At 32.8% G+C, this 25230-nt stretch overlaps 1 protein-coding gene across 1 annotated transcript in view; it reads left to right on the forward strand.

Moving 5' to 3' along the window:
• The window catches only part of LOC129225294 (unc-112-related protein-like), a 65114-nt gene continuing 39884 nt past the window's right edge, over positions 1-25230 (forward strand). Inside the window, exons 1-4 of the mRNA XM_054859882.1 lie at positions 1-119; positions 10648-10797; positions 12681-12914; positions 19615-19823. Of these exons, the coding sequence (XP_054715857.1) occupies positions 10656-10797; positions 12681-12914; positions 19615-19823 (585 nt within the window). The 5' untranslated portion in view covers positions 1-119; positions 10648-10655. The remainder of the gene's footprint in view (positions 120-10647; positions 10798-12680; positions 12915-19614; positions 19824-25230) is intronic.

The following is a 25230-nucleotide window of genomic DNA, read 5'->3' on the forward strand; positions in this document are numbered from 1 at the left end:
GTCGCATCAGGGTGTTTGTGAAATCTGACTCCTTGTTTTCTTATCTAATGTTTGCATCGTAACGCTGTGCCTTGCTGATCTCCATCCATCATCAAAGAAAATTACAGATTAAATTTCAGGTACGTATTTTCGGTCGTAAGATTTGCTATTTGTCGGAAGTTGAATTGTCGGTATTGTTGAGCATATGTAAATAGAAAGATCCTGAGTTGTGACACATGTTTTAAATTGACAAATTCAATAAAAAATCTTGCGAAATTTATCAATATGTGTGTGACATGGACTTCTGATCGGTAAAATATCTTCATATTTGGCACCGGAGCTTTTATATGCTGCATTAAAAACGTACTGTTTTGAGGATTTAATTTATTTCTTGCTGCTTATTTGAACATGAGAAACTGATGACATTTGTCAACTAAGATAACCACATTTGTATGGAGTGAAAAGTGTTTAAAAATTCATTATTGAATGTTAATAAACCATGGGATGCATTATACACTACTACATTAATATAAATGTTTGTTATGTTTATGTACCCATAATATGAGCGGGAAGGGTCAGAAAAAAAATTGTGAATTTTGGAGGGAAAATTTTTTTCCAGAAAGAGTTCATTTCACCTCGGGAGGGGGGGGATTGAAAAGTTCGAAATTTCTAGTAGGTACAAAATTATGTATTCAGAAATTTTACTTGCACTTGAATACTTTTGTTTGGTTACGTATTTCCTTTCTGTTCAGTATCCCACATGAGATCATTTACGTTATTAATGTAATAAGCTCTAAATAAACTTAATTTCCCTCTACACCAAAGTACCTACCTATTTGATACTTTTCTCTTTGACACTGTAAATGTAGACACAGAACAGAATTACTGTACATTATTAATGTCAGCAGTGGCAAATGATTTAAGTAAAAAGTTTAGTTCGTTTTTAATGTATATAAATATGTACATGCTTATATGTTGGACATAAATGCATGTAAAAAATCAAAAATGTTTAGTTTGAAATCTGACAATTAGCAAGAAAAAAAATCAAATTTCAGTCAAAAAATTTGATTAAATAATTTTTGGGAATCAATTTGGGCTGTACATCCAGTGCTGAGGCGTCCTGACAACCCTAAAATCATCAAATACCACCCCGAGTGGCAAGATTGTCACCTCTGGGCAACAGTTGTATTTGAGCAAATGCAGGGGTGCCCCCTCCTAAATATTGTGTTGACCCCCCCCCCCCCCAATGCAAGAATATCAGGGTTCGAAAATATTTAATACTTTGTTATATCTCGGATATTTTGATACAAATCCGATATTTTCAATCAGCACAAACTAAAGTCTTACAAATAGTAAATGCATCGTCGAATCAGTCCTTTTCTTTTATTTATTTATGTATTTATTTTTGTGTCAATATAATATGTAGACTTAAATTTAAGGTTTCTTTCATTACTTTATATCTAATATTTCATTTACCTTTTTAATCAATTTTAATGGAATTAATTTAGCATTAGCTGTTTTACTCATTTTTCTTCCGTTAGCTAGTTTTACACAGTTATATGATTCAGGAATACAAAATATGCATTAGTCGGTGCACAGTCAATAAAGACATTTCTTTTTTTTCTGACCAACGTTTAATATTTAACTACGCATTTTTAATTTGAATTAAAATTGTTACATGACTAATAATTTTATGAGTATATAAAATAAACTAGTATGTTGTGGCCATCACGAAACTTTCTTCTATTATATTTCTTATAATTCTGATCCCTCCCCATGCTTGACAAGGAAGCAATATTCCAAACAAAAACAAAATTACCCACGCCAAAAATTTACGGCCACTTATCTCAAAAGCAAAGCAAAGAATGAAAATGTAAAATTATTTTAAAAGCCTTGCTTAAAATAATTACAAACATTTATTTGTTAACAAACAAGATGGCAACAGTTGAAAAGTTTAAATCATTTCAATTTTCTGGTCATTTTCCAACGATAAAAATCACGGGAAATATGCAGACGACAGTCTTATTATTATTTATCTTTCTTATTGTTGCATTTATAAAGCTATTTTTATTCACATACAAAAAAAAAAAAGTCAGCCCCCCCCATGGAGCGATCGGCGCCAAAATTGAACCAACGCTTGTTTACATATGGATTCACATATATTCCAAATTTCAACCAGAACGTAGCATTACTTTTTGAGATAGGGCACTCACAATGGAAAAAAAGAACGGGCGATTGCGCTACCCCCTTTTTAGCTGTTGACACCAAAATAAAATCAGCTTTTATACCCACTAAGGGCTACTTGCCGATAAATTTTTCTTTCATTCCGTTCATTATTTCTTGAAATACAGCAGTCACAATTGACGACAAAAAAACGTTATATGGTTAAACCCCGCTTGAGCTATTGACACTAAAATTGAATCAGAACCTGTACCTGTTAGGAGCAACATATGGACCAAATTTTGTTTGATTCTGCCAGTTACTTCCTGGAAAATAGCAGGCACGCATAACTCTAGAAACCTTCCATTGCTCCACCCCCTTGGAGGAATTCGTGCCAAAAACCAATGGGCACAAGTTCACATAGGATATGTGTACCAAATTTTGTTCAATTTTATGTGATAGTTTTTGCTGTAGAGCGGCCACAAAAAACTGGTCACACACACACAGACAGACATTTTCCAAAAATGGTCGAAATGGACTCAGCACATCTCAAAACGTTCAAAATTCGAAAATTTGCACGAATCCAATACTTTCTTCTATATTTTAGATATAGAAGAAAGTAAAAAGGAATATTACACCACTTTGTAAAACTAATAAAGTAGTAATACATTCAAAAAATATAATACATAATGTTTTGGTTATTTTTAATAATAAATGAACAATACTGTGAGTACCACATAATTTTATGTTGAAAATACCGTAGTTGAAAAAATAACTATCAAAATATCATGATATTTTCCAAATAAATATTGGATATATAGCGTGATATATATCGCAGGGCTCCCAAATGGTCCACTGTTCCTGCCAAAGTCCGTTTTTCAGGGTAAAGTCCGCTTTTTAACATTTTGGTCCGTTTTGTCCGCTTTTGATTGTTTTTACTAAAGAATCAGATTTTAAAAATTTTCATTACATTAAAAGATACTGTGTGCTGACTTATGTTAAGCCCGAACACGTTGCCGCGGCGTTTTTCTATTGAACTTGACTTTCTGGTAATATTTCGCTTCAGATTGACGTCATTACTCCTCCTCCCACCGCTGTAACATGGAAATCTAACAAACGGAGAGGTTTGGGGAGTTATGACATGAAATCAAAGCATTTTGCTACCGATATTTCTCACGAGTTCGTACGCACTTGAAAAAAATCAAGAATGTTTCATCAGTGTAATTTTCTGAACTTGTGTTCAATACGTAGCATCGCAAAAAATTACTTCCTTTGTTTGTGAATTCAATCTTTTTGCATCTTGTTAATATTTTGATGTTTTTGACAATCAGAAGTTACTTTAACATTCATTAATTTAGATTAGCTTATTTTATGTTTAATTACGATAGATCATAAACTTTTTTTTCGGAACCATGATAACATGAAACTTTCTTGGACTTCGCCGAAAATTGCTTGCTGGGTTTGAAATTTCAATCTCTTTGCATCTTGTAAATATTTTGATATTTTTTGCAATCAGAAGTTATTTTGAAACACTACACCATAGACTAGCTTATTTTTTGTTTAATTTTAATAGATAGGAGACTACCTTTTTTTTCAAAACCATGGCAACATTGAACTTACTCACACTTCGCAGAAAATTGCTTGTCGTGTTTTAGATTTCAATCTTTTTGCATCTTGTTAATATTTTTATATTTTTGGTAATCAAAAGTTATTTGGCATACGCCACCATAGATTGCTTATTTTTTGTTTAATTTTAATAGGTAATAAACTACTTTTTTTTCGAAACCATGGCAACATTGAACTTACTCGCACTTCGCAATCTTTTTGCATCTTGTTAATGTTATGATATTTTTGGCAATCGGAAGTTATTTTGACATACGCCATCATAGGTTAGCTTATTTTTTGTTTAATTTTAATAGATAATAAACTTTCTTATTTTTGGAAACATAGCAGCATTGCACTTACTTGTACTTTGCAAGGAATTGCTTCTTGTCTTTGAGATTTCAATCTTTTTGCATCTTGTGCATATTTTGATATTTTGCGCAATCGAATGTTATTTTCACATATGCTATCCTAGACGAGGATATTTTGTGTTCAATTTTAGTCATGTTTAGTTTTAGAGAATTTTTTTTTTTTTTTTTTTTGGAAATTAGGCCAACAGTGAACATACTTCGCGAAAATTTGATTCTCGTGTGCAAGATTTCAATCCTTTTGCATTTTGTAATTGTTTTAATATTTTTTAAAATTGGAAGCTGTTTTGACATGTGCTACCTCAATTTTTTTTTTATTTAATTTTATTTTTAAAACTAAAAAACTTTGTATCCTTATTTTTTTAAGTACTCATAATGAGTATTTTCAATTTGAAAATATAGCTCTATGAATCTAAACTTACACATTTATTTATTACATTAAGTTATCCAGTAAAAGCAGGCTCAAATTTACATTCAGTGTATTTATCGCTTAAGCAGCATTTGTATATTTTTGGGTGTGGTGACTTTAATAAAAAAAATTTCTTTCTCACTAATTTTTATATATACTTGAAGACAGTTACAATATTTTTTTGGTGCCCGAACAAATAATACATACATATGAAGAAATGATTTGGATACTTAGCATACTGATAAATGATTTGGGGCAAACCTCTAATATTTTTGAACTTAGTCAGTCAGTAGCATGGCCAGAAATTACCTCCTGCTTTGGTGTTTGGTCATAAACTCTCATATGTATATAGACTTACCATATTTAGGCTGGAAATATGTGTAAAAATCAAGGGCTGTGGAGGGGGAGGGGGACCTCCTGGCCTCCAAACTATATCTTCTTGTCTTGCGGTACCTTATATCAAAATGAATTCTCTTTAAACTGGTTATGTGAACTATTTTGTAAACTACTATGTGTTATGGTATTTACTGTAATAACTGTATCTAAAAGGTCTTTATTAGGTATGCACTGTTTGATCGATCACTTGGGTGATTATTTTTAACTAGCTAGTTTTTACCTGTTAAGTATTAGAAAATTTATTTTACAATTAAAGTTACTCTGTAAGATGGTCAGTGACATGCTTGCTTGTCTCCCCCCCCCCCATCCAAATGTTTGTGTGAATAATATAATTCAATGGATAAGAAGTTCAGATGTACAGAAGGTGATAAGGATTTATCATTAAAAATCATTATTTTGGTTAATTAACGAATTATCTTCACGTATTCCATTGTAAACGGGATTGGATTGCTAGGGATGGCCTGCATCTGAGCTCTACAGAGGTCAAAATGGTTAGTGGATTAATTTTAAGGGCTTCGGAGTCAAAAAACTAAGTTGGAATGGGGGGCATGGTTCAAGTGGAATGGGGGGCATGGTTCAAGCATCAGGTATCGAGAGAATGAAATTTTTTTGGGTATTGCTAGAAATGGAAATAAAGTGACGAACAAGAGTAGTAATGTTAACAATTGTAATTTAGGAAATTTCAGGGTGTTAAATAAAAGCAACTTAGGCATGCTTAAAGTTTTCTATACCAATGCTCGCAGTATTAGGAACAAGATGGATGAATTGAAAAGCATAGTTATGGATGAGAAGTTGGATGTTATTGGAATTACAGAGACATGGGCTACCGAATCTGATGCAGAGTTATTACATATTGCTGGGTATAATTTGTTCAGACAGGATAGAGTAGGTAAAAGAGGTGGTGGGGTTTTATTTTATGTTAGAGACAATTTTATTTGCAATGAATTGGTCATAAATGATAAGCCTACTGATATTGATATGGTTTGGCTGGAGTTGATGAGCAGTAAGGGCAAAAAGCTACGCTTTGGAAACATTTATAGGCCACCTAATTCAAACCAGGGACAAGATGAACAGATGTACCGTATTATTAGTGACATGTCCAGTAAGGGATCCGTTATCATAATGGGGGATTTCAATTTTCCGGGTATTGATTGGAATAATTTTTACCCTGGTAATGGCAAAGAAGAGGAATTTTTAAAAGTAATTGGTGACTGTTTCTTAGATCAAGTTGTAACTCAGGGAACTCGATAGGAGGCGATTTTGGATCTAGTTTTTTGTGACATAGGTAGTTTTGTTCAGGGGTTGAGTGTAGGGGAGCATATTGGAGATAGTGATCATAACAGCATTAGGTTCCGGGTTAAATTTGAAGTGTGCAAAGATGATAATTTTAGGTTTGTGCCCAATTTCAGAAACACTGATTTTGTTGCACTTAGGCAGAGCTTGAAAGAGGTTTTTTCGTCAGGGTTGGAAAATAGCGACGTAGATCAGCAGTGGACGGAATTTAAGGATAAACTTGCTAAAACCGTTGGGGACTATGTTCCATTTAGGAGAAAAGGTGTTAGTACCAAAATTTGGCCCATGTGGTTCTCCAGGGAGACTAAAGAAGCTCTTAATTATAAGCAAGCCACTTTTCGTAAGTTTAAAGAAACTGGTCAGAGTGCGGAGAGGCTCCAATATGGTAAGGCAAGGCGAAATTTTAAGTATTTGGTACGGATTCAGAAAAGGGAATTGGAGCAAAGGCTGGCAGATGACATTGATGGGAACCCTAAGAGGTTTTTTGCTTACGCTAATTCTGGGAAAGCTCGAAACAGTCAAATTGGGCCTTTGGTTGATGAGTATGGAAATTTAATCTATAACGATAGGGATATTGCAAATGTTCTAAATAACTTTTTTTCCAGTGTGTTTAACGATAACTGTATCTCAACAGTTGACACTAACAAGACACAAGCTATTATACAGCTTGAGGATTTGGTATTTTCCAGGGAGGAGGTTTTATTTCATTTGAAAAAGATTAAAGCAACTAAAGCTCCGGGACCAGATAATATTTATCCAAAAATTTTAGTTGAATGTGCAGAGGAATTAGTGGATGTTATTTTGAATATTTTCAATGCTTCTTATAACTCGGGGATGGTGCCAGAAGACTGGAAGCTGGCTAACATAACGCCACTCTTCAAGAAGGGGTCTAAAGGTATTGCTGGGAATTATAGACCTGTAAGTTTGACTTCGATGATTTGTAAGACTAGTTTGCAGTATGGTTTCAGGAAAGGTAAATCCTGTACTACTAATTTATTGCATTTCTACGACAAGGTTACCTCAGCTTTAGATAACAAAAAATGTGTGGATGTTGTTTATATTGATTTTCAAAAAGCTTTTGACAAGGTACCGCATGTTGCTCTTCTCAGCAAGTTAGCTGACATTGGAATAGGAGGAAAAACTTTACTTTGGGTTAGAAATTGGCTTACTGGTAGGAAGCAAAGAGTAGTTGTGAGAGGAAATCATTCTAATTGGAGTGATGTTTTAAGTATGGTTCCTCAGGGATCAGTTTTAGGGCCTCTTTTGTTTATTATATTTATGAATGACATCAATGAAAATATTTCTGGAAGCATAAATTGTTTTGCTGATGATGTAAAAGTTATGGGGATTGTCGAAAATGAAGAACAAGTAAAACAGCTGCAAGAGGATTTAGATCATATTACTAAGTGGGCAGATAAATGGGGTATGGCAGTTAATGTAGGGAAATGTCAAGTGCTACACTTAGGTCATGGAAATAAGCATATGAGATATCGTTTACAGGGTTCAGTCATAAATCAGGCAGAAAATGTTATGGATCTGGGTGTCTTTATAAATCAGGACTTCAAGTTTAGTCAACAGTGCAGTATTGCTAGTAACAAAGCCAACAAAATGCTTGGGTTCATCAATAGATCTATTTCAAACAAATCTAAGAAAGTTCTTCTGCCTTTATATAGGAGTTTAGTAAGACCTCATTTGGAGTATGCTGTTCAGTTTTGGTCGCCTTATCTGAAGAAAGATATTTTTTTTATTGGAAAGGGTTCAAAGAAGGGTAACTAAATTAGTAAGGGGACTCTCAGATTTAGATTATGATACCAGACTTAATAGGTTTAACATGTACAGCCTGGAGCAAAGGAGAGTCAGAGGGGACATGATTCAGTTATTTAAATTTATCAAAATGAAAGATGTAAATGGATTAAATTTTTGCGGGAAAAGCAGAACAAGGGGTCATTGTTTTAAGCTATTTAAATCTCAGGCTAACTTGGAAATCAGGAAAAACTACTACTTTAGCAGGGTCGTGGGCACTTGGAATAGCTTACCGGAAGAGGCGGTAATGAGCAAGGGAGTGGATAGCTTTAAGAGGGCCATTGATCTTCATTGGGGACTAATTAATTGACTAGGACCAGCCTAGCTGGGCCCAGTGCCTGTTGCTGGTCGTCACATTTGTATTTATTGCCAGGCAGCTAATTTGCCTTTTGGTGCTTCCCTGGGTTTAACTATGAATGGTCCTCCCAAGGTCCTCTTTTTAATCCTAACTGGTCCTCTTTTTGATTCAAAGTGGTCCTCTTTTACCCTTTTCTATGGCTAAAATGTGTTGGGAGCCCTGATATCGGCAAACCCTAAAGAGCCCCCCCAAAAGTGAGAAATACCCCTCAACGCCCCCCCCCCCCCCAAGGTGAGCACTCCTGGCAAATGTATTATTGTTACTCTGAGCCGACAATGTGGTCTATTGTTGATTCTATAATAAAAAAAGATATGAGCATGAGAAGTTTCCGAAAAAGCGTACTTTCAGCTCGTTTTTTTTTTGATGATAAATTAATGTCTACAACTGGATTGATCCAGGTTTTTTTTAGATTCGCATCTTATAGAAAAAAAGAAATTTTTGTGAACTTTTCTTTTTGTTAAAAAAAAAAAAACTATTTTTGAGGCATTTTTCTTACACATTTTTTTGTGAAAAATTTTTTGTCATATCGTATACCACATGTATAGGTATCACGGATCTAATTCGAAATCCCTTTGGCATGAAGGACTTCACTTTGAATGCCTTAGGAGCTGGAGGTTTTTTTTACTGATGTTTTGCTTTCAGACAAATTGATTGAGCTTAAAAGTGATAAGAGCTGCTTTTACAAATGAAATTTTTTGAATGTAAGGCCTAATTATAAGATATCTAGGGTCTGGCCATAGGAAATATAGGTCCTTTTAAGGACCCTTCACAAAAATCTAATTAGTTAAAAAGGACCCTTCACAAAATTCTAATTAGTTAAAAAGGACCCTTCACTACATTTCGATTGACCAAATCGGACCTTTCATGGACTCATTTTTTAATAAATTGAGTTCGCAAACCAGAAATTTAATCCATATTAATGGATAACTTTTGGTTTAAATTTTGAAATTTCACAAAAAGATTTGATTTTTTGCATTTATTATTTTTTTTAATTCTGAAAAATAGGACACTAAAATCCTGGACAGACCCCTGGATATTAAATTTTAAGTGACCGCTTTTACAATATAGAATTTTGCGAAGGGACCACAAGGTGGGCCCAATTTGAATCTTAATTGACCCTTGGTCTAGCTTGTTTCAATCAAAATTATGTAGTTTGTAGATCTTTTATTAAATTTTGGTTGTTGTCGCATGTAAGAACTTGATACCTTGCAGGAAAGCCCTTCATTTAATGGAGAGATGTTAGTGAAATTTGAGGTTTAAATTGGCACAAATTTAAAAATTTACTTTGCATGTGTTCATGGGTTTCAAAACTGAAATAGGAAAAAATATTGAGAAGCAATTTTTTCGAAGTGACTATCATCATTTGTGCAAGGACTTTTGAGGAGAAAATTGTACTTGAAAAGTGATTGTGTGTGTGCAGTGCCTTTTGGGCATTTGAAATGATATGCGGCTGTGCCAAAAAAGGGTGTTGGGGACTGAAAGGGAAACGTCTCTCAGAATGGCAAAAAAAGCACTTGAAGGTCAACAGGATGCTGCGCGCTGCCTGGAACTACAGTAATCATAATTAATATGGTCATAATATATATGAGTGATTTATTTTTTAAGTAATGAAAATCAACTGAGTTTTTTCTATTGAGGTAAATTTTTCACCATAAGAAGATTCAAATTGCTGAAAACTAAAATATTTACAAAACCAGTCATGAATTTTTACGTTGCTTTTGAAATTTTATAATGATAAAGAACATATTTTGCCATCAGTTTTATCATATAGCTGTTTTCATGCTTTATCATGCTGTTTTTCATGTTCTGTATTGGAAAGGGTTCAAAGAAGGGTAACTAGACTAGTAAAGGTACTTTTAGATTTAGACTATGATAACAGACTTAATAAAATATAGCCTGTAGCAAAGGAGAGCCTGAGGGGACATGATTCAGTTGTTTAAATCTATCAAAATGAAAGATGTTAATGAGTTAAATTTTCTGACGGAAAGTAAGACAAGGGGACATTGTTTTAAGCTATTCAAATCTCAGGCTAACCTGGAAATTAAGAAAAACTACTACTTTAGTAGGGTTGTGGGCAATTGGAACAGCTTACCGGAAGAGGTGGTAATGAGTAAAAGAGTGGATAGATTTCAGAGTGATATTGATCTTCATTGGGGACTAATAAATTGACTAGGACCAGCATAGCTGGGCCCAGTGCCTGTTGCTGTTCATCACATTTGTATTTATTTATTTGTATTAATTGTTTCATTTTTTCACTTCATGGTTGTACTTTCTTTCAGAAATCAAGATGATATCTGACGGCTATCTTGTGGGCGATGGCTCCTGGGAGCTTAGAGTTTTGGTAACTGATCTTCAAGTAGAGAGATCTATCAGAGTAAAGGGTGATCTGCATATTGGGGGCCTTATGCTTAATTTAGTTGAAGAATTAGGTAAGTAGTAAAATATTTGATGATAAATTCGTAATTGCTTTCATTTTTCAATTAAAAAAGTTTTAGCTCATTGAGAAGATTTTAAAACGGATTCTCATATTCATGTTTTGAAAAAGGCTTCCTGTTTTAAAGATTATAAATTCTCCAATTTATTCACATGTTTGAAGAAGATATGTAGCTGCATCTTGTTTGTTATTTGCGTTCAATAAAATTAGTAGCCATGGGATCTCCCTGATTCCTTTGAAAAAAGCTGTTTTATGCTGTAATTGATTTGTCATGATGCTGATACAGTAAATAAATAAAAGATAAAAGTTTGATTTTGCCAGAAAATGCCAAATAAAATGTTTGCTGTTAAGTCTGGGATGACAATATATTTTTCTGATTCTTCAAGTGTAACTCCCTTTATTGGCTTCACAAAAACCTAATTTCATATACTTATTATTTTTATTACACATATATGTATATTTTTTTAAAGTTTATTGAAACTTTCTAGCATTAGTTTTATGAATAATTCTTGAAGAAAGGATCATGTTTGCAAAGATGATTGAATTTCTCATTGTGAGGCATTCAATCATCTTTGTAAAGTCTCATATTACTGTGATGCTTGAGCAGTGTGCAACATCGCCACTTAATGAATCATCCATCATTTACTGTGTAGGAGTTGTGGAATTCATTGTATTATCAATCATTCTCGAATATTTTCTGTGTCAAAATTGCTGGATGCATTATTTAAACAAATTTCAAGTATTTTGATAAGTTGTAAGTTAAAAGTTTTTAAATTTTAATGAGCATAGGTTGTCTACTTAAATGTAGACGTGTAATTCTAAAAAGTTGTTTAGAATAATAATAAAAAATAAGGTTTAGTAATCATAAAGCTTTTTTATTTTGTGAAGCATATATTTAAAAAAAAATATTATGCTGATAATTTTCTTTTGTTATTTTGTTTCAAGCTTAATATTTAATAATACTAAAATACTGAAATAACGGATTGCAAACCCAACATGAAAAATAAAAGAATACTTTTACCTTGATAGCAAAATTATAAAAATAATGCAAATAAAGCACAAAATTGACAAATTTTTGCATACATGTGTTTAGTGTTTCATGTGTGTGAAAGACATAGCCGTCTTTCATCCATTAATTTCTGCATTAAAAAAAGGTTTCACTTCAAAACCTCTGTATGCAATCTTTTTGCTAACTTTATGTTTTATTAATGTGTATTTTTTATCATTTTCATACTATTTAGATAAAATATTCTTAAATTACTACTTTTCTCTCTGAGACAAATGTTCCTAGAATTCAGAATCCTTTTTTCTTTTTTTTTTTTTTTTTTAAATTCAAGTTTGCTAAGAGTAGCAAAAAGTGTTGAGTACAGGGAATGTAACTCAAAAATTGTAAAGGTTTCAAAATGCTTCCTTGATATTGAGAAAGAAAGAATTTTATTTTTATTGTTTAGCTTTAATTAATAAATATTTCATTTTAGAAAAGTTATTAGAAATGCATAGAAATGAGGATATATAGCCTTAGTATGCCAGCATCCCCTTTGTTAAAACCTTGCTAGTTCTTGGTTTAGACATTTTTTGTGCCTAGTCGCGTTCGTTTACAGCTAAGTCAGAGGAACTAAATAAAAATTTCATTATAACCATAATTTCCTTATTAAAAGTTGAATGATACACAGTAAAACCTGAAAAGGAATTGAAGCTATAATGTTATAACCATAAATTCACCATAAACAGGACTAGTCTGAATGCAAATAGCAGACCAGATAATACTACTGACCAACAATGTATTAATCAATAAAAGCTCTAATAATTATTAATTTATTTTTTATTCTTATTGTAAGATTTTAATATCATTTACCTTTCTTGTGTGAATTTTTACAGATGTGGCCAATGATTGGTCCGATCATGCTTTATGGTGGCCAAAGAAAAATATGTGGTTGTGCCGCACGCGTTCTACACTTGATCAGTGTGGAATACAAGCAGATGCTCTATTACATTTCACTCCCATGCATAAATATTTAAGGCTGCAACTTCCAGACTTGAGATTCATTGATATCAAAGCAGATTTTTCTGCAAAGACATTTACAGCTGTAAAAAAGCTGTGCAAGGAACTTGGTAAGAAAATTTGAGTTTTTCCACTATGTTTACACATGTACTTGCCTTCCATCAATTTCTGTAAAATATTCCGGCAAATAATATTCTTGTGATTGTGTTCCTTTTATGCACCAGAGTTCCAGTATTTTTTGCATTCATACCGCAAATCTGGTATTGTGATATGCTTATCCCACCCCCTTCCCCCCAATTTTTCCCCAGTGATTATGTTTGTGTTACTAAAAAAGTATTCATCATGTAGACCTTTTGAAATACAACTCAAAAATTATTTTACTTTAAAATGTTTTTTTATTTACTGATTTTAAACTTTTGATGACTTTATTTTGAAAATTTGATCTCTGCATCTGATCTGAGAATCAACTTTTTCTGATTTTAAAAACTTTTTTGAAAGACAAATAAATGATTTTTTTTTCCTTTTTTCGTATTAGTCATAAATTAAAGACTTACACAAAATTCATTGCTTTTTAACAGTGTCAAATGTTAAAAAGTTAAATGTTGAAGCGCTGGCTAAATTTTTGTTTTATTTCGATTATTTTAAATTTTCTAACAAGTACATAGTACACCTATAGTGGATATACACCAGAAGCAGATAACATCTTTGGAAAATGAAGAAAAATAAGACTTTTCTTTTCTGGGTGGCAGGGCTGTTGTTTTTTACCCAGGCCAAAAAAGGTTGGCCAATTTTTTTGGTTTAAACCTTTTAAAAAAGCTGGTTTTTCTTAGAAAAAACAACCTTTTATAGAAAAAATTAAGTTTAAAAGTTTTTATTTTACAAAACAGCCTGAATGGTTTAAACGGTGGGACTTCAGATTTAAGGATAATGACCTCAAGTTTTAATCAAGGAATACTACAAGAAGATGAAGCTGCAAATCCTCTATAAATAATGTCATTCTCTGAGGGGGGAGAGAGGTTCATGAAATTATGAGTTGGTGACAAGGCAGAGAAAGCAGGTAAAAAGAAATGTCACATGCATATTTTGTATGAAATAAAAGCATTCAAATGTAGCCTATTATGCTCATAACCTTTGTTTATTTTAGAAGACAAAAATGCCATTTTCTTCGAATAATTTTGTTTTGTATGTTCATAGATTTTATTTCGTTGGGAAAACTGTCAATGCAAATTAAGATGTAAATCAAGTCCTAGTTAAAAAGTTAAATTCAACCTGGTAATGAGTAATTTATGTTCATAAAGTAGAGTTAACGTACACAAAATGTATCCAATTCTATTTTAAATTAATAGTATAGGTTTCAGTTGTTCTTTCATTATAATGTTTGATTAAAAATGTGCATAATTTATGTTATTTGTCTTAAAACTAATCTTATTTCTTACAAGATAAGTTAAGTGTACATTATGGTGGTACAAAATAATATGGAAAAAATTAACTTTAAAAATATTTATCTCCCTATTCCTTGTTCCACTAAGCAACGTAAATTACCTATCCAAAATGTAGATGAAATGGAGGATGTTTTGGGGTCATAAAAAACTGAAAGTTTAAAACTTTTATTGCATGTTTGTAAAAGTTCACCGCATATGGGTCACATTGAACCAAATGAGTTAACCATTACAATTTACTAAAATGATTAACAGTTGTGTTGAGCATTTTCTTCTATTAAGTTCTACTGTATTGAAAAATATTTTCAATGCTCAACCAGGTGATATGAATGACCAATAATGCTATTAAATTTTAGTAAACAAGAAAAAAAAATGTTGATGTAACATTCACATTACAGAAATTTGTTTTATGAGATTTGTAAATGTAAAGTACCTTTTTCACAATATTTCTGTACTTTATTGTATCATTAGTGATATTCTTTTACTAAAATATTGCTGCTTCTGTAAAACCTTCACCTTCTTTGTTCTAAATCATCTTAAAGTGCTAAATCTTTGCAATTCCCTAAATATTGACCAATTCATATGATCCCCCCCCCCCCTTATTTCTATAATGCCTTATAAAGCAAGAAGGCTTGTGGAGATTTCGATTTCCGAAATGTTTAGCTTTTGGACCAATTTATTAAAATTGTTATGCTCACAAATGTGTGTGCATGTCATTAAAACAAATGCTTGTAAGTTTAAAAATAAATTCTGAAAGTGTTTTGATTCTGATGAATTACAAGTGTTTTTTTTCATAATTCAGCTTGTCATATGAAGGAGAGAAGGGAGAGCATGTGGTGAAGTGTGACGCTTTGAGGCAAAGGGGAAACAGGGTCAAAAATATTGAAAAAAAATGACATTTATGGACAGCCCCTTATAATGTAAATCAGTTATTCAAATTTGTCTAAAAAAGTTGTAAGTGCCCTGGGCATAGAAACTTGCAAGTTAGACCTTGTGTGAGGAAAACTGTTCTTGATTTCAAATTATGCCTTTTGGTTTGCAGAAAACGCTTATCAACGTTGTACATATTTAAATTTTTTTCCTCTTTCAACCCAAACAAAAATAAACATGTTCTTTGGCAATCATCTTTTTACCACAGTCAGACTATACAAAAGGTAAATAACATATGTTTTCTTTGTTTATATTTTTGTCAATATGTTTTAAATTATTGTTTAACCCAAAGGTTCCCAAACTTTTCCGAATCGCAGCACCCTTTGAAGAATTAGAATTTTCTCAGGGCACCCTAATACCACATCTTTTTTGTATATATATATCACTGTGAAAGACCGAAATTGGAGAATGTAGACTTTCACTGGTTATTTGCCAGAAAAACTCGTTCTTCCGCTGGTGTCTTCGATATGGAAATGTTGAAATGTTCTAGCAAATGTTGACATTCAACAGATTTTGGTCTTGCATGGTAATATATATTGATAATCGTGGTCACAATCTGGCACCCCTTGCCTCTCTCTGCAACACCATAGGGTGCTGTGGCATCCAGGGGCGGCAAATAGGAGGGTCAAGAGGGGGCGGTCGCACCCCAAAATTTTTTGAGAGGAGTGATAAAAAATGAGCAACATCAATTTATGTAAATCGCAAATCAATGTTCATGAAAAAAGAATCTTGCTGGTTCTCCGTAATTATTGATGAAACTTGACCCATTTCCAAACATGAGCAAGTGTTTTCTGTTTTTTGAATGATTTATTAGAAATTCATCATTCCTTTTTACCAGCCTTTTCAGAACAGAAAAAACTGATGAAGAATCATGGTTAATTTTAACTAAAGACATAATTTCTTCATATAGGCTAAATATTTCATTCTTTTGTGCTGTGTGCAATTATGGTTATGAGGCACTTGCAGTGGTGTGGCTGCATGATTTTCACAATGACTTGGTATTTTACATTCATTGTTACGCTCATATTTTAAGTGTCTATTTAATGAGTGTTCACCACCATTTTCTTTTTCCAGAAACACGTTTCAGATACTCAATGCATAGTACAATTTCTTATTATACTTCTTAAAAATACATACTATTTTTGAAAAAAATATCTCACATCAACAAATATCTTTCCTGGGAACTCTTTAACTATGCAATCTCAGAATGACATAAGAGGGTCTTCAAGAGACAACACAAGATGGTCTTTTAAACCATAAAAACCCTCCTTGATAATTTCAAAGCAGTGATTTTGGAAAACAACTTTTCAATAATGAAAAAGGTACTGTCCTTTAACACGTCTTCGTTTCAATGCTTATTCGCTTTGTTTGTATTGTGGAGAGTTTTTGAACAATGCCTTACTCTATCAAAAAATCTTCAATCAGCTTAACTTAATTTTTGGAATGTTCAAGCTTCTGTTCAAGCTACAATTGAAACTATTAATAAATTTAACTCAGATGTATATTTCAACCAAGCGTGGATCAATTCAAAAAAATTCTTACTCCAAGATAGTTTTAAAAAAGCGCAAAGAATATTCAAATGACTTTAGAAGAGGTGACCAAAATGCATATTGATTTAACATATTGTATAAAATTATAGAATCAGTTTCTAATAAAATTAGCACAAGATTGGGTGATAAATATTTTCCTGTATTGTGAGCTCACTATTATCTGGATTGGATATTGAAAACAAAAAATAAAATGTTTCAATTATGAGTAAAATTTATGTCATGAAGCAAGAAGAATTGTTTAGAGACTAAACTAGATTAGACTGTTCAATGATGAAAAATGAAGACTATGACAATTTTTAAAGTTACCAGGATGATTTTGACCAGCAAGATGTGAAACGTGTGTTTTCATGCATAACTTTGCTACTATTATTTATAATTACTACTATTATTTAATTATTTTTCATCTATTGCAATCAGTTCAGCTAGTAGAAAAAAATAATCTTCGTGTCTGAAGAAAATAGAGAGTTATTTTCGAGGTACAATAGGGACAAAAAAAAAACTTATGAATAAAGAGCATGACACTAGGCATTGCTAGATTAGTAACCAGATTTCCTGTTCTTCCTTATTTTAACGATCCAATATTAAAATTTTATCAAAAGATGAAAACTGTAGTGTCAAGATACTTTGTATGATAACATATTATAAAATAAATTGCAAATTTTGTCACAAAAATTTAAATTGCTTTTGAGCACTAATTTTTATTAATTCTAAACCCATGTCATGATTACAGTGATCTCTCGCTTATACGCAACCTCTGTTATATGCGTTTTTTCACTTATGCGCGTTTTTCTCACGATTCCGGCCAGCGATATAGGAAAAAAATGTTAACTCTTGTTCATTTATACGCGAAACCTAAAATGCACCTTTCACTTATGCGTGATAAAAGTTTTTCAAGTTTTAGTTAAATCGCCTATTCACGCTTTGCTTATCGGAAGATTTGTACCTTTCTTGCTGTCTCTTGGAATCTTTTTCACACATCTTTATTCCAATGTTCGAAATGTTTCTCTAGGGGAGAATTTCTAATCTAATAATATCTCCCCAATGTTTTCCTTTGATACTAGCAGAGTGAGTTCTGAAATAAGACTAACAAACTATTTCTAACTTTCATGATGTTTATTTAAACAATAATGTAAGTAGTTAAAACACGCTGTAAATGATAAAAATAGATACTAAGAACATAATCTCTCCACATGCTACTTTTGCATGAGATAACTAATACTGCAATGCAAACTGCATGACTATTGACTAAAAACTTCGATGAAGTTAACCCATTGGGAAATAAGCTAACTCCAGCTCATCATTTCCAATAAAGGGCGAGCGGCACGAACAAGCAAGTTCAATACCGATCGAGCGACCGCCTACAATGACGAGAGATGATCAAAGAGAGAAAGAACATAAGCCGCGAGCAGTTTAAATATCCCCCGGTTCATTAGCATATCCGAGTCTCGTGAACGGACGCTCGTCACTGCTATGGTTAAGCACACGTGCCATCAGATTCCTTCTAGAAGCATTCATGTGACGTCATCCACTACGGAGTTCCCGCCAAAGGTGAACGAAAGTGAAACAAACATTCGGTCGATTCGACCAACGTGAATGAGTGCTGATAAGAATCTTTTACCCCAGTCATGCAGAATGATTGGTAATACATTATAAGTAAGGAAAAAAACATTCTTTTACTCTTGGTGTTGTGAGGTGATGGGATAGGATTATTTACTGTTGTTATTAACAGGCATTTATGCCTAACAGTTTCCAAGAACACGTTTTTTTCGCGCAAGTGTGCGATTGGGGGTGCAGTTAGCCTTGTGATTGACATCGAGAGGGGAGAACGGGTTACATGCGAAAAGGTTGACCTTCCTAAAAGTCGTGGTGAAGTGGAAAGCATTGACATAGCCTATCCAGGATCTTTTGTATCCTCACAGACTATGACACTAATCAGGCGACAGTTTTTAGGTTTTGTGGAATTCGCTTACATATTGTACAGTGTATAAAAAATGACAAAACGTGCAACTTCAAATTTTACATTTTTATTAAATTACATGCATAAATGGAAATTATGTTCATATTTATTCATTAGTATCAGTAGTGTACTATTAGTATTAATATAACTGTTGATAACTTACTGTATTTAAGCTTATTTTTGGGGTTTTTCACTTATGTGCGAATCTCACTTGTGCGCGAAAATTTCGTTGTCCTTATTTCGTCGCGTATAAGTGAGAGGTCACTGTACTTGCTGTTAGCCAATATGTGTTTTGTTCATACTGAGGTAATTCATATTTAAGAAACTCGACTTCCCAAATGAAATGCTGAAATGCCGCCCTTGGCGGCATCCACTTTGGGAACCACTGTTTTAATTTTTTTCCCGGAGATTATTAGTATGATTGGAGGATTATTAGTCTGAGATTATTAGTATAGCTTATCAGCTCATATGTAACTTAATAACTCATTAACAATTTAATTAAACATATGCACAATATTTTGACTTTATTCTTCTTGGCATGGCAAAAAAAAAAAAAAAAATCAGTTCTTCTGAAACCATTCTTGCTGATTCTTATGTATATTGTGGTCAAGTGTTAATATAACAGTTGAATTCAAAATGCATACATGAATAAGAGGCATCAATTTTATCAATAAGCTACTACACTAAATTACTTATATTACTTAGTTTTTTATTTTTCAATGAAAATAGAAAAGAAAAAAAAGTGACGTGATCTTGAACATTTTAAAAATATCATACTGGAGATGTACTAGAATTTAAGAACTAATGTTTTTCATATTCTTTAAAAATGTAAAAGAAGTTAAATTTTGTACTACAACTTAATAAAAGTTTTTAGTAGGAAAATGCAATGACTTGTTAGCATTGTTTTCTGTTTATATATTATTAATTTTCTTAGGAATCAGACATCCAGAAGAATTATCCCTTCACAGACCTTTGACATCAGAACATTTAAAGAGGAATTTTGCTCGTGGTGTTGGATGTACGCCTCGTCAGCGGAGTAAAGAGCCTACTGCAGGAATGAACCTTACTCAAAATAATAATAACAAGTCTGATGGGTTTTTAACTCCTGATAGTTCAGGTTCATCTGGTATACCATTAAATACAGTATGTTTTTATTATACATTTTGATTTAATATATATATTTTCGATTTATTTTCTTGTATTACTTTTAAAGCTGCTTAACTTTTTCATATTTATATATAAAGGAAGTACAGTATAAAAATACTTGCAACCTCATCGTCTTTATTGCCATTATTATTTAAATAACAAGCAAATAAAACTTAAGATTATAGTTACCATCTTTCTATGATTGTAAGAGTAGTAGAGATGTAAAATTTCTGGAAATTTTGAAGTGGTGGAAGAAAACGGGTTTTTTGGGAAAAAATGGAAAATTTGATTTTTTTTTTTTTGAACAGAAATAGGGTTTCTTAATAGCTCTGTGTTTCTTGGTACATTTTTAGGGTTAAACATTAAAAAATATATGCAATCCACAAATTTTCTTTTTGTGCTTAACTGAAATACACATAAAGGTAAGTTTAATGAGAAAATTTTTTTTTTTTTTGTTTTATAACTGAGAGTTTTTTTAATTAAACACCAGAAATAAGTCAAGTCGTTGTTCAACAAATAATATTGGGTAAGGTGTGTCTAATCATAACAATTAAATTTTCTATTTTGGATTGCCTTTGAAACAAGAAATAATAACTGTAAGTTTTGACTTTCAAACATGATTGATATTATTTGAAAGAAAAATGTCTATGATTTCCCTTCATTACAATGTAACTTTACTGTCTGAAAATAAAAGCTATTGAGTTTTGATTTTTTCCAATTCAGTATGAAGTCCAACTCAAAACTTAATTGGATTTTCTTTTGCTTTCCAACAGAAACCCCAAACCAAAACTGCGTAATAATTTCTAAAGCTGAACCCAAACTTAGACTGGAGGTTCAGTTTATTCATAGGGCCATGTTAAGCACAGTTGTAAAAGTAGTTATAGCTGCAATTTTGAACAAAACTGTTATTATAACCAAGATTTTCTCTGTTTTGTATTTTACTTAATAAATAAAATGTTTTACTGTCATTTCATCAGGAATTATTACTATTATTATTATTATTTTTAATTCTGAAAAAAGACATCTCAGCTTGATCTCAACCGCAGATTCCACTTTTGCGCTTAGCACGGCAGAATACAGGGTGCAGCAAAAAAAATTATGTAAAGATTACATCATCGAATGGAAGTAAAGTACAGTGAAGCACCGTTTATACGTTTTTGAAGGTACCGTATGAAAAAAACGTATAAATGATAAAACGTATAATAGATTTACGTTAATGTGTATTAGACTCGGCAGGGACAAATTAAAAAAAATGTGTGATTGATAAACACATATAAACGAGAAATGTATTGGGTTGTTCGGAAAGTCATTTCGTTTTTTTTTGGGGAACATGAAAGACAGTTTTCGTATAATGAATAAATATTTTATTAAATTATATATTGGCCATTCTGGTCCAACACCTTTTGCCATCTTTCTGGCAGTAACATAATTCCCCTCTCATAAAAGTTTTGGTCCTTGCTGGCAAAAAACTGGTTCAGGTGGTTTTTGACATCTTCATATTAGGTAAAGGTTTTGCCATCCAAAAAATTTTGCAGGGACCAGAACAAATAGTAGTCGGAAGGCGCCAGATCTGGAGAATATGGTGATGTTGCAGTATGTCCCATTCAAGCTGTAAAAGTTTTTGGCGAGTGACCAAACTTGTGTGAGGTCTCGCATTATCCTGGTGGAACACTACACCCTTCCTGTTGATTAATTTGGGCCTCTTCTCTTTAAGTGAATCATTCAATTTGTCCAGCTGATGACAATAGACTTCTGAATTAATCGTTGTATTGTCCGGCAAAAGCTCAAAAAAAAAACGATTCCTTTGACATCCCACCAAACGGAGAGCATCACCTTTTTTTGGTGAATGTTGACTTTTGACACGCTTTGAGCCGGTTCATCTTTTTTGCTCCATGACCTCTTGCATTTAACATTGTTGTATACAACCCATTTTTCGTCCCCAGTAATAATCCGCTTCAAAAATGGATCATTTTCTTGACGTTTGAGGAGCGAATCACACGCGTCAACGCGACGGCACAAATTTCGCTCCGTAAGGACATGGGGCACCCACACATCGAGCTTCGAGGTTAAGCCCATGCCTTTCAAATGGCCATAAACAGTCGAATTCGACAAATTTAATCTCTCACCGATCTCTCGTGTGGTTATTCGCCGATTTGCATCAACTAATGCCTTTATCGCATCTTTGTCAGCTTCGACCGGCCTTCCAGGCCGTGGTGCATCTTCGACATCAAAATTGCCGGATCGAAATTTTACAAACCAGCTCTGGCACTGGCGTACTGTTAACACGCCTTCTCCATACACATCCGTCAATTTTTTTCTCGCTTGGACAGCATTTTTACCTTTTCTGAAGTAAAAAAGTAAAATATGACGAAAATGCTGCTTATTGCTCTCCATATTTAAAAGGGCACCAACCAAAAACTACTGCGTAGAATTAATAGAACTTTTTCACACACAAGCCTTGCAATATCAGCTCTCAAGACATATAATGGTTATGCGGCTTAAGTGAAAAAACGTAATTAAGTCCTCTGACGGGAAAAAACGAAATTACTTTCCGAACAACCCAATATAAACGGTGCTTCACTGTAATTTCATTTTAATGAGTGTCTTATTTATTTTTGTCGCTCACTTTATTTAAAAATAATTTACAACATATCTCCTAGTTTATTGTTTTTCTGTTTTCTTACACTTTCAAGCAAAAGACCTGCTATTTTAAAATTTAACCAAGTAGAACAGCATTTCGTTTGCTTGTTGTGCCTTGGCAAACAGTATTTGATGCGGTATGCTGCTTTAAGTGGCTTAGAAATGATAGTCAATATCCAGATAGTGTACAAAAACAAACAGCGAACATTTCAGTAAATTGTCAGGTCATCTAAAAGTGAGTTCAATGAAATCCTTGGGTTTTTACGAGAGAAGTTGTTTGTAAGATGAGAAATTTGTGACTAATAAGTGACTAAGGGCAAAAACAGCTCAAACAGAAGTTTTATAAGTTCCAAAAAGTTGAGGCATTCGTATGACTCAAAAGAGGATGCCAGAAACGTTTGAGACGGGCCGCAAGTCCACACTGGAAGTGTCCTTTCACTGATTTACCATTCAACCAGCTCATAACCCCCCAGAAACATAGAAACAATCTTTACTCAGCTAAGAACTTAAAACAGTTTTGAGCTCCCTGATTGGCCAGTGCTTCAGCCATGCTTTTTCCCCGATAAACGCATGTAAATAAATTTTGTTTATGTTAGAATGTTTTTAACCCCCTCCCCCCAATGAAATTAATTCTCGATATATTTTTGAAAAATAACTGGAGCGTTCAAATAAAGCTGTGAAGGAGGTAGATGACGTTTTAACGTAATAGCCAATCAGCAGTCTTCAAATTTTTATATGTTCTCAAGCAAAGTAAAGGTTGTTCATATGCCCCCAGAACAATTAGATTTGGCCTGTAGACACCCCAAGCTCCTTAGAAAATGTTAAACATTGCCAAAATCCAAAGTCAAGCTTTATGTGATGAAATCAGCAGAAGGGACAAAAAATCTTTGGTTTTCTTGTGGATGAGGGCCATAAAATGAATCAAAAAGTGTAACAGGTTTACATTTTAGACGCTGTTAAATACTTTAATGAACCTAAAAGAACTTCAGCACAGCAATGTGGATTGGACATTTCAATTTGACTCCACACCAGTTCATGCGGCTAAAAAGACAAAAGTGGTGCAAGGTGCATTGTTTTTGACATGATATCATCTTTAGAGTAGATGCTCTACTCGCTAAACCTCAATCCCATTTATTACATTGTATGGCGTGTTCTAGAGTCAAAGGTCTACTCTAAACTACAAAGAGGTTTGGACTCTCTAAATCAATTGCTTTATAGGGAATAGGATTGTTTAAAAGACTTGCGGCCCTTGAACAGGGTTCGTACGCTCCTTACAAACTCCTTATGAACTCCTGCTTTTTAAGAAAAGAAAATAAGGGCCCTTAAAACTCCTGAATTTCACTATTATCTCCTTACAAACTCCTTATTTTTTATTCTACATTATCTGAAAGATTTTCTTCTGTCTCTAATCCTATACAAGTGATTACGTTATACCAAATTTTACAGAAATTCCGCTGTTTTTTAGCCTACTTTCAAAATAAAAGTCAGAAAAAGAAGACAAAAGCATGAAAGAAGGCTTAATGCATCTTAAAAATATCGCGAAAAACAAAAAAAAGTCAAAAATTAATAAAATAATTAAATAAATATTGAAAAATTAAAAATTGGAAAGTAGGGTATTGAGATGGGGAAAAATGTCTGTCGGTCTGTCTGTCTGTCTGTCCCCCCTAATAACTTTTGAATGAATAGTCCGATTCGAAAAAACTTTTTTTTGTTCGAAAGATCTCGGCGAGAACACCTCATTCCCATATTTCACTTTTTGATTTGAACTATTTTTTGTTCAATTTTGCACAATTCAAAATAACTTAACATTAGCGCCTACGGGGAAATTCAAGGCAATTCCGAACTGTGAGGCGAATTTGCTTCAAACAAACTTTACAGGAAAAAGCTTTTCATGAAAAACTTGTATATAAAATATCTTTTTGATTTGAACAATTTTCCGTTCAATTTTGAACTGTTCAAATCCCTTAACATTGGCGCCTACGGGGAACTGAAAGTCAATGTAGATTCTGTACTTGAAGGCGGATTTACTTCAAACAAATTTTGTTGGAAATAGCTCTTAACGCCAAACTCCAGACCTCGACTCCGAGAATTCAGGGGCACTTGACTCCAACTCCTGTGCCCGATAATTAATCGGACTCCGACTCCCCGACTTCGACTCTGACTTCGTAGCTTTGGCAAAAATTTATACACGGAGAACAAATGACTGACTCCGATTCTTAGATATTCGACTCCGACTCCTTTACCCCAAAATGAGATTGACTCCAACTCCGTAGCTATGGTTTTGACTATGAAATAATTATTGTTGATCTGACTTGTTTTTATTTTTACGCTAAAGTTTTAATTTAGGTATTCAGTTTTCGGCGAATAAACTCGAAGTCGTTTATGTTTCTACATAAAGATATGCGCAGACGTTTTTTTTTTTTTTTTTGACAATGAAAATTATTTTTTTTAAGTTGACATTTTATTTTTTTATTTATTTTGGTAAGTGCATTAATTCATTTAAAAAATTGTTTTTGGCAACAGGGGAAAAAGAAAAAGAATTTTTTTTTTGATATGATGTTTTTATTTTAATGAGTTTATTAATTTTAATTATTGTTTTTTCGTTTTGAAAGCTGTTAAAGATTTTTTGAATAGAAAAAAAGTGTATTAGCTGCTTTGTTTAAAAGTTGCTGCTATTTTATTTGTTCGTTTTTTTTTTTTTTTTTTTTTTTTTTTTTTTTTTTTTTTTTTTTTTATGCATCTATTTTTTTTTTAGATGAGTGAG

The sequence above is a fragment of the Uloborus diversus genome, chromosome 6 (genome assembly GCF_026930045.1).
Source record: "Uloborus diversus isolate 005 chromosome 6, Udiv.v.3.1, whole genome shotgun sequence".
In the NCBI taxonomy this organism is placed as follows: domain Eukaryota; kingdom Metazoa; phylum Arthropoda; class Arachnida; order Araneae; family Uloboridae; genus Uloborus; species Uloborus diversus.